The 14,067-nt window shown below is 50.9% G+C and overlaps 1 protein-coding gene across 1 annotated transcript in view; it reads right to left on the bottom strand.

Annotated features, from left to right (window-relative positions):
• Window positions 1–14,067, bottom strand: part of crim1 (cysteine rich transmembrane BMP regulator 1 (chordin-like)) — a 207,191-nt gene that overhangs the window by 14,974 nt on the left and 178,150 nt on the right. Inside the window, exons 11-14 of the mRNA XM_080200734.1 lie at window positions 12,640–12,849; window positions 9,571–9,786; window positions 7,059–7,280; window positions 1,626–1,820 (exon numbers count right to left, since the gene is read on the bottom strand). Coding sequence (XP_080056860.1) covers window positions 1,626–1,820; window positions 7,059–7,280; window positions 9,571–9,786; window positions 12,640–12,849 — 843 coding nt within the window. The remainder of the gene's footprint in view (window positions 1–1,625; window positions 1,821–7,058; window positions 7,281–9,570; window positions 9,787–12,639; window positions 12,850–14,067) is intronic.

Below are 14,067 nucleotides of genomic sequence, written 5' to 3'. Positions count from 1 at the left end.
TGGGGGTACAGTGTGTGTTGTTGGGGGTGAGGGTTGATGGGGGTACAGTGTGTGTTGTTGGGGGTGAGGGTTGATGGCGGTACAGCGTGTGTTGTTGGGGGTGAGGGTTAATGGCGGTACAGTGTGTGCTGTTGGGGGTGAGGATTAATGGCGGTACAATGTGTTGTTGGGGGTGAGGGTTGATGGCGGTACAGTGTGTGTTGTTGGGGGTGAGGGTTGATAGCGGTACAGTGTGTTGTTGGGGGTGAGGGTTGATGGGGGGTACAGTATAATTTGTTGGCGGTGAGGGTTGAAGGGGGGGTAGAGTGTCTGTCATTGGGGGGTGAGAGTTGATGGGGGTACAGTGTGTGTTGTTGGGGGTGAGGGTTGATGGAAGGTAGAGTGTGTGTTGTGGAGGTTGGACACACTGAGGTGGGCAGAGGGAATAATTTGCAGTGATCTCTCGGGGGGGGGGGCGGGGTGACGGAGCTGTTAGGGGATCTCTCGGGGGGGGCGGGGTGACAGAGCTGTCAGGGGATCTCTCGGGGGGGGCGGGGTGACAGAGCTGTCAGGGGATCTCTCGGGGGGGGCGGGGTGACAGAGCTGTCAGGGGATCTCTCGGGGGGGTGACGGAGCTGTCGGGGATCTCTCGGTGGGGGGGGTTGATGGAGCTGTTAGGGGATCTCTCGGGGGGAGGGAGGGGGCGGGGTGATGGAGCTGTCGGGGATCTCTCGGTGGGGGGGGTTGATGGAGCTGTCAGGGGATCTCGCGGCGGGGGGGGGGGTAGGGGGAGCGGGGTGACAGAGCTGTCAGGGGATCTCTCAGGGGAGGGGGGGTGACGGAGCTGTCAGGGGGTCTCTCAGGGGAGGGGGGGTGACGGAGCTGTCGGGGGTCTCTCAGGGGAGGGGGGGTGACGGAGCTGTCAGGGGGTCTCTCAGGGGAGGGGGGGTGACGGAGCTGTCGGGGGTCTCTCAGGGGAGGGGGGGTGACGGAGCTGTCAGGGGGTCTCTCAGGGGAGGGGGGGTGACGGAGCTGTCGGGGGTCTCTCAGGGGAGGGGGGGTGACGGAGCTGTCAGGGGGTCTCTCAGGGGAGGGGGGGTGACGGAGCTGTCAGGGGGTCTCTCAGGGGAGGGGGGGTGACGGAGCTGTCGGGGGTCTCTCAGGGGAGGGGGGGTGACGGAGCTGTCAGGGGGTCTCTCAGGGGAGGGGGGGTGACGGAGCTGTCGGGGGTCTCTCAGGGGAGGGGGGGTGACGGAGCTGTCAGGGGGTCTCTCAGGGGAGGGGGGGTGACGGAGCTGTCGGGGGTCTCTCAGGGGAGGGGGGGTGACGGAGCTGTCAGGGGGTCTCTCAGGGGAGGGGGGGTGACGGAGCTGTCAGGGGATCTCTCAGGGGAGGGGGGGTGACAGAGCTGTCTACCAGAGTCAGAGATTCAAGGGCAGCACTTTTGTCATTTGATTTTGAAAGCCAGAAACAGGCTGTGTACAAAACAGATGCTCCTCATTAACTGTAGATAAAAATAAATAAGAGGACAAATGCTTGATCTGTGTGTTCAGGAGGTGGTGAAGGGGGGTGGGGGGCGGGGGGGGGGGAGGTGCCACCTCTCTCCGTCCTGGCATCTTACAACAGGCTGGCATTCCTCCAATTACCTGGGCACACAGGGCAGCAGCTTCCGTCCACGTAGAGAGGCTCCAGGCAGGGGAGGGGAGGGCAACTGACTGTCGAGCAGAGTGTCTGACCCTGTAGGCAGTAACAGTGGGTACAGCTGTCAATGTCCCATCTCTCCTCATCTGCGTAGGTCTTCTCATTGAAGTGACACACCACTTTACTCGGGATGCTTTCCTCTGTGGAAAGGAGGGGAACAGAGAGAGAGAAAAATAAGATTGTGGGGCAGCCATCGTTCGATTATCTCCCTTTCCCTGCTCGTTGACTGAGCAACTGTGGCAAAATATTTCAATTCCTTCAGTCATTACGAAGGTGATTTCTGGTAAGGGCACTAACTAAAGCAGCCTGACCCTCACCAAGCTCACAGTCTGGGGCATTACAACATTTCATCCGTATTTCAGTCAATTAAATGCTACTTCAACTCGGGGTGGTACGGCACAGCACAGTGATTAGCGCTGCTGCCTCACAGCGCCAGGGACCCCGGGTTCAATTCCAGCCTCGGATGACTGTCTGTGTGGAGTTTGCACATTGTCTGCGTGGGTTTCCTCCGGTTTACTCCCACAGTCCAAAGATGTGCGGGTTCGGTGGATTGGCCACACTTAAATTGCCTCTTAGTGTTCGAAGATGTAAAGGTTAGGGGGATTAGTGGGGTTACAGGGATGTGGCCTGGGTAGGATGCCCTGTCACAGAGTCAGTACAGACTTGATGGGCAGAATGGCCTCTTCTGCGCTGTAGGAATTCTGTTTTAGTTTTCCCTCCAATGGTTCCATCCCTGCCTAAAAGCAAATTACTGCAGATGCTGGAATCTGAAATCAAAAGAGAGAGTGCTGGAAAATCTCAGCGGGTCTGGCAGCATCTGTGAGGAGAGAAAAGAGCTGATGATTCGAATCCAGGTGACAAAGCTTTGACATCTGGACTTGAAACGTCAGCTCTTTTCCCTCCTTACAGATGCTGCCTGACCTGCTGAGACTTTCCAGCAGCATTTTCTCCTTCGGGTCCATCCCTGACTGCCTGTCGATCGAGCAAACAAATGCCTAAAACTGCAGCCCCCCCGCCTTTTCCCAGGACTCTCTCTTTTCCCGAGAGCTACTGATCCTTCTACCCCACCCTCGGGTCACTGACACGTTTGGAAGTTGTAGCATCCTGGCAAACAGCCTCGACGATCGAATTTGGCCACAAGGAAAACCCTGTGAAGAATGTTGTTCTCAGGATTGCTCATCCCTCGGACACTCTGACACGGTGGGACTTGTATTTATGACCAGCTGATGGGGAGGCGGGGGGGGGGGGGGGGTGGTGGTTCCCCTACAACTGGGTAGTTTTCGCGTTCATTTCTGAGGGCAGTCAAGGGTTAACTAGATTCCAATTGTGGGACTGGAGTCACGTATAGATCAGACTGCATAATGATGGCCGGTTTTCCCTCCCAGGATTTGGATTCTTACACCAATACGGCTGTTTTCGTGGTCATTTGATTTGATACAGAGCTACTGGGGAGGGCCTGAACTCTTGTTTTATGTGGCACAGTGGTTAGCACTGCTGCCTCACAGCGCCAGGGACCTGGGTTCGATTCCCGACTTGGGTCACTGTCTGCGCGGTGCACATTCTTCCCATGTTGGCGTGGGTTTCCTCCGGGTGCTCCAGCTTCCTCCCACAGTCCAAAAGACACGCTGGTTAGGTGCATTGGCCAGGCTAAATTCTCCCTCAGTGTACCCGAACAGGCGTTGGAGTGTGGCGACTTGGGGATTTTCACACTAACTTCATTGCAGTATTAATGTGAGCCCACTTGTGGCACTAGGAACTAAATAAAACAAATTAAATATTGTGTGCAATGGAATCAGACAACTCAGGTTGTTTTGAGGATGGTTTGGGCTGATTACTTGGCACAGATAGCACCCTCACAGAACAATAAATCAGTGAAGATCATAATCTCGTTCTGATCATTCTGGCAGGAATCACCCCAGGGGTAAAATGTAAAGGGTAAAATGAAAAAATTCAAGGAGTTTCTGTAATGTTGTTGCTGAATGGAGACAGGTTGCCAAAGGTTTTCATCACGTGATCACCACGCTTGAAGTTTGGTATTCTTGTATTTGTCCGGATGAGTCCAGGTTACAATGTTTCAGCCACATGTCTCTCTTCCCAGCAAGATCCAGGTCCTGTTTTTAATTTTGTTTTACATGCCAGAGGGCTGCAGCTTGTCACTAGAGGGAGCAAGAACTCCACAGTGTGAAGAGAGCTTTCATATCAGTGGAATGTGGGTTACAGGAATGTGTGAGGGGATAAGAGGAGTGAGTGAGTGAGGGAGGGAGTAAGAGAAATTAGTGAGGGTTGGAGGTGCGAGAGAGGGTTGGAGGAGTGAAGACGGGTTAGTGGACTGTGGTTTGGAGGAGAGAGGTTTAGAGGAGTGAGGGTTAGAGGAGTGGGGGTTAGAGGAGTGAGGATAAAAGGAGTGAGGTTTAGAGGAGAGAAGTTAGAGGTGAGAGGGTTAGAGGAGTGAGGGTTAGAGGAGAGAGGTTTAGAGGAGAGAGGGTTAGAGGAGAGAGGGTTAGAGGAGAGAGGGTTAGAGGAGAGAGGTTTAGAGGAGAGAGGTTTAGAGGAGAGAGGGTTAGAGGAGAGAGGGTTAGAGGAGAGAGGGTTAGAGGAGTGAGGGTTAGAGGAGAGAGGGTTAGAGGAGAGAGAGTTAGAGGAGAGAGGGTTAGAGGAGTGAGGGTTAGAGGAGTGAGGTTTAGAGGAGAGAGGGTTAGAGGAGAGAGGGTTAGAGGAGAGAGGGTTAGAGGAGTGAGGGTTAGAGGAGTGAGGGTTAGAGAGAAGTTAGAGGAGAGAGGGTTAGAGGAGTGAAGTTAGAGGAGAGAGGGTTAGAGAAGTGAGGGTTAGGGGGTGAGGGTTAGGGGCGTGAGGTTTAGAGGAGAGAAGTTAGAGGAGAGCGGGTTAGAGGAGTGAGGTTTAGAGGAGAGGGAGTTAGACGAGAGAGGTTTAGAGGAGTGAGGGTTAGAGGAGTGAGGATAAAAGGAGTGAGGTTTAGAGGAGAGAAGTTAGAGGTGAGAGGGTTAGAGGAGTGAGGGTTAGAGGAGAGAGGGTTAGAGGAGTGAGGTTTAGAGGAGAGAAGTTAGAGGAGAGAGGGTTAGAGGAGTGAGGGTTAGAGGAGTGAGGGTTAGGGGCGTGAGGTTTAGAGGAGAGGAATGAAGATTAGGGGAGTGAGGGTTAGAGGAGTGAGGGTTTGAGAATGAAGGTTCGAGGAGAGAGGGTTAGAGGAGTGTACAGTGTGAAATGGCTGAATCAGAGAAATGATTTGGTTGAAACTCATTAACTGAACCGTGTAAGAACGAACTTAGAAGTTTTGACCCCTTCACGAGGTTATCACTAAAACGCAGTCGACAGGCGGGTTTGGAGATGCTGGGAGTTATAGTTCATCCCTCGTTATGTTTATCCCAATGTCTAAATTAAACGATCAGCTTAATTTTATCAGCAGGAAGGGTTCAGGAGTGAAGGCTGAATTACTCCTTGCAGTTCTGTGATAAGGTGCTGATTTCCCACTGCCTTTTTGGTTATATTATTGATAATTATACTAACATGCGTGACCCCTGAGTGGTGATTTAAATGTTAATAATCACAGTTCTTATTAACAGAAGCCGGCTTCAGTGATGTCGGGGCTGGTGGATTAGGGAGATTGCAGACGGAGACGGGGAAGAGGAGGGATGCGGTGACAACACCCCCAGGCTGGCAATGCAGTGCCGCACCGGGACAAAGCACCATGCCTCCTAAATCCAACCTGAGCTGGTCACAGTCGGTATGTCTGAATAATGGTTTCAATTGTGTCAGGAGGTGTGTGCCTCAGGGGTCAGAGACTGGGACCCCATTGGCCCTGATGACCAATCCATGGGTTAAAACAGAGCTGTAAGAGAGGTCAGAGCTGGGTGCTGTGGATTTTGTTGTCCTTTCGTTCCTCGTTTCGGGTACGTTGAATAATAAAGGAAGAAAAGGACTCACTGAGCTTGTCCATACTGCAGACACAGCAGTCAGGAGCTCCCAGGACCCCGATGCTAATGTGTGTGTTCATCTGCCCTCATTAGCCGTATTTAGCAGAGAAATCCTGAGAGGTCCAGAACAGAGCAGGAGCGACCTTGCTCAAAATTGTCCTTCATTTGTTTCGAGGTGGGTTTAGCCGGTGCTCAGGAATCAGCCAGGAAGGCAGAGGGAGGGACTGACCACATGACATTGTAAAGGGTCGCGAGCGAAGCCCAGTCCATCACGCAAACCAATCCCCCAACCATTGGCTCCGTCTACACTTCCCGCTGCCTTAGAAAAGCAAAATTAAGGATGCCAAGGACATACTCTCTTCCATCTTCTTCCGTTGGGGAAAAAGATACAAAAGTCTTGAGATCACCCTACCAACCAATTCAAGAGCAGCTTCTTCCCTGCTGCCTACAGGCTTTTGAATGGACCTATCATATATTAGGGGAGACGGTGATGATCTAGTGGTGTTATTGTTGGACTATTAGTCCAGAAACTCAGCTAACGTTCTGAGGTTCCATGTTTGAATCCCACCACAGCAGCTGGTGAAATTTGAACTCAATGAAAAATATCTGGAATCAAGAATCTACTGATGACTATGAAACCATTGTCGATTGTTGTAAAAACCCATCTGGTTCACTAATGTCTTTTAGAGAAGGAAATCTGTCGTTCTTACCCGGTCTGGCTTGCATGTGACTCCAGGACCACAACAATGTGGTTGACTCTCAACTGCCCTCCAAGGGCAACTGGGGAGTGACACCCATGTCCCATGAATGAATAAAAAGAAGTTGATCTTTCTCTACACCTAACTATGACTGTAACACTACATTCTGCACCCTCACCTTTCCTTCTCTGCTATGTACTCTATGAACAGTATGTTTTACTGCATCCCAATACATGTGACAATAATAAATCAGATCAAATATCAGTAGGGGAGAAGTCTGCGCCCAGGATGTTGGAGTTAAAGTTTTACAGTTTATTTATTAGTCACAAGTAAGGCTTATATTAACACTGAAAAGCAGTTGCTGTGAAATTCCTCTCATCGCCACAGTCTGGCACCTGTTTGGGTCAATGCACCAAAACAGTACGTCTTTCAGAATGTGGGAGGAAACTGGAGCACCCGGAGGAAACCCATGCAGACATGGGGAGAATGTGCAATCTTCGCACAGACAGCGACCCAAGACGGGAATCGAACCCAGATCCCTGGCGCTGTGAGGCAGCAGTGCTAACCACTGTGCCACCGTGCCACTCACAGTGAGTTCCAGTGATGACAATGGAAGAGACATTGCCTGCTTGAGCTGTGTCAATGTGCCTGAGATAGCAGGCGGTTCAAACACCAACACAACAAAAGCAGCCGGTTCACTCCCTGACAGAGAGCTGCAAGCCCCTTCCCTGTTCTCCCTGTTACTCACCAATGCAGTAAGGGCAGCACTGCCCTTTCCGGAGGACGGGACGGGCACAGATGACAGCCGGACAGGACTCCGAGTAGCAGCTGATGACGCCCTCCATGCAGATGCAGCTGGTGCAGACGTTTGGCTTCCAGGACTCAGCTGCCAAGAAGATGTCGCCTTCCTCGTTCTTGCAGTAACCAGGCATAGTCCTGTTGCTTGGCGACAAAGGCTGAAGGGGTTCATCTGGAGAAAGGGGCGAGAGATTAAAAAAAAACGAGGTCAACTTCCTCCAAACTGGAAACTGGACACCAAATGACAAAGTGGACTCGCTGTGTTAAGTCAGTAAATTCTGGATTTACTTAAGCAAGTAAAATTGCTGGATTCCTTTGGACCAGGGTTCCGTGTGTAAACGTGGTTCTGTACTCAGTCTCTGTTGGAACTCGCTACCACATGCGGTCGAAACGAGACGAGTAACACGTCGCGGAACGGAATTCCGGAGGGACAGAAAACGATGGGCCGGATTCTCTGACCCCACCCGTGGCTGGGATTCTCCAGTCCCGCTGCAGTGAATGGAGATTTGGCTGAGCGTATAATTCTCCGTTCTCACTGGGAGTGAACGGCCGGAGAATTCCGGGCCGCGTTCATTTCAGTGCCTCCCGTAAAGTCAGGATGACCTAACAGGCTCGTCGCAAATGTGGGAAACGCAGCAGCCAATCTGCGCATAGCAGGACCCCACCAAAGACAGAGCGACGATGGCCAGAGGATCTGCTTATCTTTAAAAAAATTCATGTTGTTCATGGTTTAGAAAATGGTAGAAAGACGTAGTGACGATAGAGACCATTCAGCTCAGTAAATACTGCCCTTCCAAGCGTACAACCTGCTCCGGCAATGTTCATTGGCCTTTTGCCTCAGCACGATACCAGGAATTTCAGCTGATTGTTTACAGTTCAGTGAAATCGGTATTTGAGGTGCTAATTGGCAAAAAAAAATTCCATCAGTTAATCATTTGTAAAATGTTAAGTAAACATTCATTAAGTTCCGTGGCGGGGTCACATTAGTCCAATTCTGACGAATTTGAAAAAAACAGTTTATCCAAAGGATGCACCTACGAGGGAGGTTCAGTACTGAACTCCCAGCTGACGCGACAAGTCAAAACTTTGGGGGCGTTTGCCCGAGTCCCTGAGCACAACTGAACGTCCCCTGGAGAAGGTCCACCTGCACTGAGGAGCGTGGGTAGGAACAGCAGCCATGACAACCACAGGTTAAAGGAAGCAGGAATCTGCCAGAGAGCTGGGCTAAGGTCACGGCCAAAACAGCAGGAACAGGGACTGGTCTTCTGGGTTACCTGCTCAAAATGGCAGCAGTGCTTACCCATACTCCTTAGGGCGGATTCAATCACCCTACAAAATTACATCGCGCATGGAGCACAGAAACAGGCCATTTGGCTCAGCTGCTTTTTGCTCCATACTAGCCCCCTCCCCACCTCTCTTCATCTTGCAAATTTTTTTTTGCGTGGGTTTCCTCCGGATGCTCCAGTTTCCTCCCGCAGTCCAAACACGTGCAGGTTAGATTGATCGGCTGTGCACAGTTGCCTCTTAGTGTCCCAAGATGTATAGGTTAGGGGAGGACTAGTGGGGGTAAACATGTAGGGTTACGGGGATAAGGCTCGGGTAAGATGTTCTGTCGGAGAGTCTGTGCAGACTCGATGGATTCACGTGAAAAGGCACATGACACGCTTGCCTTTATCAATCGGGGGATAGATTATAAAAGTAGAGAGGTCACGATGGAGTTGTATAGAACCCTGGTGAGGCCAGAGCTGGAGTACTGTGCGCAGTTCTAGTCGCCACATTACAGGAAGGGTGTGAACACACTGGAAGGAGTGCAGAGGAGATTCACCAGGATGTTGCCTGGGATGGAGTATTTAAGTTAGAAAGAGAGGTTGGATAGGCTTGGGTTGACTGATCCAGGTGTACACAAGATTATGAGAGACATGGACATGGACAGCAGCTGCTCCCCTTGGTTGGAGGGTCAGTTATGAGGGAACACAAATTAAAAGTGAGGGGTGGGAAGTTTCGGGGGGATTTGAGGAAAAGCTTTTATACCCAGAGGGTAGTGACGATCTGGAATGTGCTGCCTGGGAGGGTGGTGGAGATGGGATGCCTCACATCCTTTACAAAGTACTTGGCACGCCGTAACATACAAGGCTATGGGCCAAGTGTTGGCAAGTGGGGTTGGGTGAGCAGGACAGGACATTTCACGCGTTGGTGCAGACTCGATGGGCCAAAGGGCCTCTTCTGCACAATGGGGATTCTGCGATTCTATTCCACGCAACCCACTAGCTCCCTCCACCCCTCCCCCCGCCCACCCATCCACCGCCAACCCCTTTGTGCCCTGCTGTGATCGCTTCCCTTTGTCAATCAGCCCATCAACCCGCCCTTGATCACACTCCTACGAAACGCCTTGCGATGCCGTACGACATCACGGTCGCCACGCAAATGCAAGTTGCTGTGGTCAAGCTGGTTGCGAAGCCTACCTGGGCACTGCGGGCAGCACGAGTCCGGAGTCCTGATGGGGTTCTGGCAGAGGATGGGCGGGCAGACCTCGGTGTCACACAGCACCCGGCCACTGTGGCACGTGCACTGGGTGCAGGAGTCGATGTTCCAGGTCTCTCCTTCCACAAAGTACTCGCCGCCGGGAGCGTGGCAGATTGACGTATCGCTCAGCTCAGGCTTCCAAAGGCCAGAGTCCTCTGAGAACACAGGGAAGAATTTGGTCACACACAAGGTGGTCAGGACATGGAACGCTTCATCGCCAGCGGCCACTCAGATGGTCACTTATTAACGTCAGTTGAAAGGGAACTGGTCAAACACCCCAGACATTCTCTCTTCCACCTTCTTCCGTCAGAAAAAAGATACAAAAACTGAGGTCACATCCCAACTGATGAGAGTGGCACGGTGGCTAGCACTGCTGCCCCACGGTGTCAAGAGATTCCCAACTTGAGTCACTGTCTATGTGGAGTTTGCACGTTCTCCCCATGTCTGTGTGGGTTTCTTCCGGATGCTCCGGTTTCCTCCCACAGTCCAAAGATGGTGCGGGTTAGGTTGGTTGGCCACGATAAATTGCCCCTCAGGGTTGGGGGTTGGGGGGGGGGTTAGCTAGGGAAAATGTGTGTAGTTATGGGGATACGGCCTGGGTGAAATTGTGATTGGTGCGGACTTGATGGGCTGAATGGCCTCCTTCTGTACTGAAGGGATTCTATGATTCAAGAACAGCTTCTTCCCTGCTGCCATCAGACTTTTGAATGGACCTACCCTGCATTAAGTTGATCTTTTTCTGCACCCTAGCTATGATTGTAACACTACATTCTGCACTCTCTTGTTTCCTTCTCTATGAATGGTATGCTTTGTCTGTATAGCTTTTCACAGTATACTAATACTTGTGACAATAATAAATCAAATCAAATCATAAAAAGGGGAGAACATTAAAATATACGAAGAAAGGGCAGGGAAGTCTAACTTGAGCAGTTAAGACAGAGCGATAGGCCAGCATTTACACAGTATGGGATCAATGGCTTCCTGTTGTGCTGCAAATTCTTTCAGTTTATGAATTAAAAAGTTGTAATATATCAGAAATGAATTTCTTTACAACACTGAATCAGGCTGTCCTTTCACATTAGACGGCTGCTCCCGTGATATGTTTACCAACGCATTATCCATCACATCAGTGAAATATATAAAGGGACACAGCACCATTAACTCTCAGGGCAGGATTTTCTGGCTGTGCTCACCCCAAGGCAGGAATATCCCGCCCGAGGACCTTTGCCTAGTCCTGTCCCACCCGCTATGATTCCCATGGCGGGCGGGATGGGGGAAAACTCCATCCTCAGTGTAAGTTGACTCAATGCCCGTTACTCTGAGGTACTCCAAGCTTCAACTGGAGGGCCCAGTGAAGCTGCTGAATGATGGATGACCCATCGCGGCGGTTCAGCGTCCAATGCCATCCTCTAAGTAGGAGGCGTCCGTTTGGCCCATCCGTGCCTGGTGCTGGCTCTTTGCTGGCCGAAACAGCAACTGCTGGATCTGTAAAGTCCCAGGTTCAGTCCCTAGTCTGTGCTAACTTTACTGATCGCAGCCTATAGACAACATCGGGTCTTCATGCTCCTGGAATAGGACTAAGAGACCAAAACTGATCCTTCCCTTTACTGCATGTAAGCTGCTTTAACATTTGATGGGAAATAGTCACCTAGCAATGATTTTCCCCAAGAAGCTAACCAGTGGTCAGAGGACCACTCGCCCTCCAAGGATTGAAGGCAAGTGGGCTCTGGAAACTGGATGCGCATCAGAAAGTCATCATAGAATCCCTGCTGTGCAGAAGAGGCCATTCGGCCTATTGAGTCTGTACTAACTCTCCAATAGAGGAACTCACCCTGGGGCCTTTCCCCCATCCTATCCCCGTAATCGCCAGCATGGAAGGGGCAACAGACTCGGGTCTGATTTAAGACGCGGGTAGATGGGTTTTTGATAGGCAAGGGGATTAAGGGTTATGGGGGGAGGGCAGGAATGTGGAACTGAGCCACGTCAGAACAGCCATGATCTTATTGATCATAGGCCGGGCAGGCTCGAAGGGCTAGATGGCCTACTCCTGCTCCTATTTCTTATGTTCTTATGTTCTAACAGGCAGTCTTTGCAGGTAAGAGACAGGGAGAGACGAGAGAGAGAGAGGGCTCCTCCATGTTCACCCTCTGTCTTCCTGAATCTGCCGTGGGGCCATCAACTGGCCCAAACGGGCTACTCCCCTTTCTGACCCTGCTCCTGTCACTGGGAAAATGCCCCAGGGGTGGGCAGATGCCAACAAACCGGCACCATGGCTGATGATGCAAAATGACATATCTGCCTGAATCCGTTCTTACCCCACTGGGTGGGTGGGGGAAAATTCTGCCTTGACTTTCTTGTCCCGAGACCCCATTCATCACAGATACGTGTGTCTGGGGTAAGGAAGCCGGTTTAACGGTGTAGTTGGTGAAGCTTTATCACTTGAAGCTGGACTTCTGGAACACAATCCACAACCACGTTTTGTATAAAAGCAGTTTTAGTATCACATAGCAGGATGCATTTTCCCACTCATCAATTAGCGCAGTGTTTTACTATCAATTAGCAGCTAACTACAGCGAATGCTTATCTGAACAAGCTTTGAAGCTGAACTCAATAAGATAACAGGAGATACTTCAGCGATACCAACACAGCTAAGCAGCCTCTAAAATGAATCTATGAGCCTGGCATATAGGATTAACATTTATACACAGCCGGCGCTCAGTGACCCTGACATTTTAGATTTAGCACACACCAAAATGCTGAGAGTCTTATTAATAATCGTTATTACCCTGAATAAATTTCACCAAACACAAAAAAATGTTCCTGTTCCACAGCTAAGGGCATTTGCTCTGTCTGAGAGCCTGTTGCAACGTGGAGGACCAAATGACCTCTATCTGTGCACCAGAGTGAAGTGGTCAAAGGCAAGTCCTTACTCAGGGCCCACGTTAATGAAAATGCCCCTCACCCCCGCCCCACAAGGGGAGAGGATGGTTTAGTTAGATGCTCCTTACCTGGGCACGATGGGCAGCATTGTCCAGGGCGAATGGTAGGATTTCCACAGTTGGGCACGGAGCAGGTGATGAGGGCGCACATCTCACGCCCACTGTAGCAGTAACACTCGCGGCATCCGTCGTGCCAACTCTCGCCAGTCTCATGTCGCCGTCCGTCCATGGACAAGCAGGAGCCCGTCTTGACTGGTGGCATGATGGTTGTGGGCACATCTAGATAGTAAGAATGGCACAAACCAGAGTTACCCATTGTGTAGGCCTTGTCCCTCCCTCTCATCCACATGGCCTTTCCATACCTGAGCAGGCCCATTGTGACTCTGTGCACAGGAAGAGCAGCAGACCATCCGGCCCTTCTCGCCTGCCCTGCCATTCAATTCCACTGATTCCGGGGATGAAAGGGTTGATGTACGAGGAGCGATTAAACAGTTTGGGTTTATGCTTGCTGGAGTTTAGAAGGATGAGAGGGGATTTGATTGAGATATATAAAATTTTAAAAGGGATTGATAAAGTCAATGTGGATCAAATGTTTCCTCTTATGGGGCAATCTTGAACAACATTGGTTGGGAGGCAGCAGAACTAAAACTGAGATGAGGAGGTGGCACAGTAGTCAGCACTGTTGCCTCATAGCGTCAAGGACCTGGGTTTGATTCCTGGCTTGGATCACTGTGTGTGGAGTTTGCTCATTCTCCCCGTGTCTGCGTGGGTTTCCTCTGGGTGCTCTGGTTTCCTCCTACAGTCCAAAGATGTGTGAGTTTGGTGGACTGGCCATACTAAATTGTCCCTCAGTGTCAGAGGGACTAGCTAGGGTAAATGCATGTGGTTATGGATATAGGGCCTGGATGGGATTGTGGTTGGTGCAAACTCGAGGAGCTGAATGGCCTACTTTTGCACGGTAGGATTCTATAATTCTATGAATTGCTTCTCGCAGAGGGTGGTGAATTTGCGGAACTCGCTACCCCACAGCACGATGGAATCTGAATCATTGAATGGCTTCAAGAAAGAGATAGATATATTTCTAATGAAGAAAAGGAATAAGGGGATATGAGGAACAGAGGGGGAGATGGATTGGAGACCAGGGAGAGATCAACCTAACTTGCACGTCTTTCCGACTGTGGGAGGAAACCAGAGTACCCGGAGGAAACCCACGCAGACACAGGGAGAACGTGCAAACTCCACACAGACAGAGACCCGAGGCTGGAATCGAACCCAGGTCAATCATCAAATCATCCAATGGTTCAGCCCATCAAGTCTGTAGCAGCTTTCGAAGAGTAGTCACATTGCCCCACTCCCCTGTTCTTTCCCTATCTTTTTCTCTCTTGCAAGTATTTATCTAAATCCCACTTGAAAGCTCCCATTAAATCTGAACCCGTGTCATTCCATGATCTGACTGAATGGCAGAGCAGGCTTGAACAGGCCAAATTTTCTACTTCT

Source organism: Carcharhinus amblyrhynchos, chromosome 12, assembly GCF_965287045.1.
Source record: "Carcharhinus amblyrhynchos chromosome 12, sCarAmb.v2.hapA, whole genome shotgun sequence".
Classification (NCBI taxonomy): Eukaryota; Metazoa; Chordata; class Chondrichthyes; order Carcharhiniformes; family Carcharhinidae; genus Carcharhinus; species Carcharhinus amblyrhynchos.
This window is presented reverse-complemented; position numbering and strand designations above follow the sequence as displayed.